At 41.3% G+C, this 2,239-nt stretch overlaps 1 protein-coding gene across 1 annotated transcript; it reads left to right on the forward strand.

The window, feature by feature from the left end:
* Positions 1-761: 761 nt before the first annotated feature.
* On the forward strand, positions 762-1,898 carry LOC127136211 (uncharacterized). Its single transcript, XM_051062802.1, has one exon. The coding sequence runs from the start codon at positions 762-764 to the stop codon at positions 1,896-1,898; it is 1,137 nt and encodes a 378-aa protein (XP_050918759.1).
* The last annotated feature ends 341 nt before the right edge of the window (positions 1,899-2,239 follow it).

Genomic DNA, 2,239 nt, shown 5'->3' on the forward strand with positions numbered 1-2,239 from the left:
TGAACATTGATTAGAAAACCCTGCAGAGTTGAGTGGACCCATAAGATAGGGAACCCACTGAGATTATTATCTCATCCCATGTTGTTGATTATTTTTCAGGTGGTTCTGAGCAGGATAAGGGTAAGGGCAAGATAGAGTGATGCCTTGCATACCTGAGGACTGATGGATTTTCTTCCGTTGTGTAGATATTTTTGAGATCATTGTCTAATGATTTAGATCAGTAGTTTTATTTTGGGCACTCTTATGTACATTCATGCCATATTATGTTATTTTGGGCATGTATTGTATATGTATGATGTGCTGCTAGGCACTTATGTATTTCAGTACCAGTTTTATACTATGTATAATATGTATTCTAGACATATATTATATGTGGGTGTTACAGTTGGTATCAGAGCAGGTCGTATCCTCGACCTAGCCATGAAATATTATAAGTATTCCTTTCTGCCTCACATGTGGGTTGTCATCATTGTCCTTGGTGTTATATTCATAGTATTGAGCCTGATCAACTTAATCCTATTTGTATGATATTCAGGATCATGGCTGACAGACGCAGAGGTCGTGGTAGACCCAGAACCCAGAATTCGGACTCTGAACCACCAAGTGGTAGTGAAGGTTTTCAATGGCCACAGTTTATGCAACAGATGCAACAACAACAGAATCAATTCATGCAACAGATGATGCAGCAGTAGAATGGTGGTTTGCATCCTCAAGGAGTTCCACAAGTAGCTGCAAGTGGTAGTTTCCGAGATTTCTTCCGCATGAATCCTCCGGAATTCCATGGTAGGCTGAATCCTGTGAAGGCTCAGGAGTGGATAACCGACATGGAAAGGATTTTTCTGATAATGCATTGTAGTGAAGAAAATAAGGTTGTGTTTGCTTCTCACATGATGAAGGGTCCAGCTGTGAGATGGTGGGAGAGTGCTTCGACTCTTATGACCAATCAAGGAATACCTAGAGATTGGGAGCATTTTAAGACTATTTTCTTGGATAAGTATTTTCCTAGTTCTTTGAGGACTCAGAAAGAGTTTGAATTTCAACAGCTCAGGCAAGGTACTATGTTAGTAGTTGCATATGCTGAGAAGTTCAAAGATATGACTGCTTATTCTAGGCAAGCTGCGTACGCACCGGATGAGAGGTGGAAAATTGATCAGTTTCTTTTTGGTCTGAGGGGTGAAATTTCTCATAGTGTTTCTCAAAGGGAATTCACTTCTTATGCTGAATTGTTAAGGCAATGTTATGTGGCTGAGAATAGTTTGAAGAAAGTTCAAGAAGAAAGGTATCAACACAGGAGTGGGCAGAGAGACCAAGGAAGGCCAGGAAACCAGTTCAAGCCTAGATCTCAGGCTTTCAAGGGGAAACAGGTGCAACATGCGAGACCTAACCAACCTCCTCAATGTCAAGCATGTAAGAAGTATCATTTTGGAAGATGTGGTGTAAGCAGAATTAGGTGTTTTACTTGTCAGAAGGAGGGACACTTGTCTAGGGAATGCCCTCAGAATAAGAATCAGATGCAGGGGAGGAGTACCGGTCGAGTTTATACCTTGGATGCAAGAAAGGCTAAGAGCAACAATGCCTTAATTGCTGGTATGTGTCTCGTCAATGATCATCCTTGTTTTGTATTATTTGATTGTGGGGCGACACACTCTTTTGTATCAATTCGGTGCATGAAGCGTCTTCGCTTGCAAGCAATTCCCTTGTCTCCTCCTATGGTGGTTACTACCGCCATGGATGATATGGTTGAGACACCGTTGATTTGTGAAAATTGTTCGCTCTCGGTAAATGATAGAGTTTTTCAGATTGATCTTATTTGTTTACCACTTAAGAAGGTTGATGTGGTTTTGGGGATGGATGGCTTTCCGCCAACTCGGTGTTTATTGGTTGTGAAGAGAAGTTGATTATCATTCCATCTAGTAAAGCTACTCCAAAGGATGTGTTAACTACAATCTTGGAAGGTACAGTTGGCATGGTTAATTTCTTATTTGAGAATGAAAAGTCAGTTCTCTTGGTTCTCACCAAGGAGCCTAGCGATAATCTAAGTGTTACACAAATCCCTGTTGTTTGTGAATTTCCAGAAGTTTTTCCTGAGGATGTCTCCTCTCTTCCTCCTGAAAGGGAAGTGGAATTCTCTATTGATTTGATACCTGGGACGGCTCCAATCTCCGTCTCTCCGTATCGCATGGTGCCACTAGAGTTGAGAGAGTTGAAGAATCAATTGGAAGAGTTGCTAACCAAGCAT

Source organism: Lathyrus oleraceus, chromosome 4, assembly GCF_024323335.1.
Source record: "Lathyrus oleraceus cultivar Zhongwan6 chromosome 4, CAAS_Psat_ZW6_1.0, whole genome shotgun sequence".
Taxonomy (NCBI): domain Eukaryota; kingdom Viridiplantae; phylum Streptophyta; class Magnoliopsida; order Fabales; family Fabaceae; genus Lathyrus; species Lathyrus oleraceus.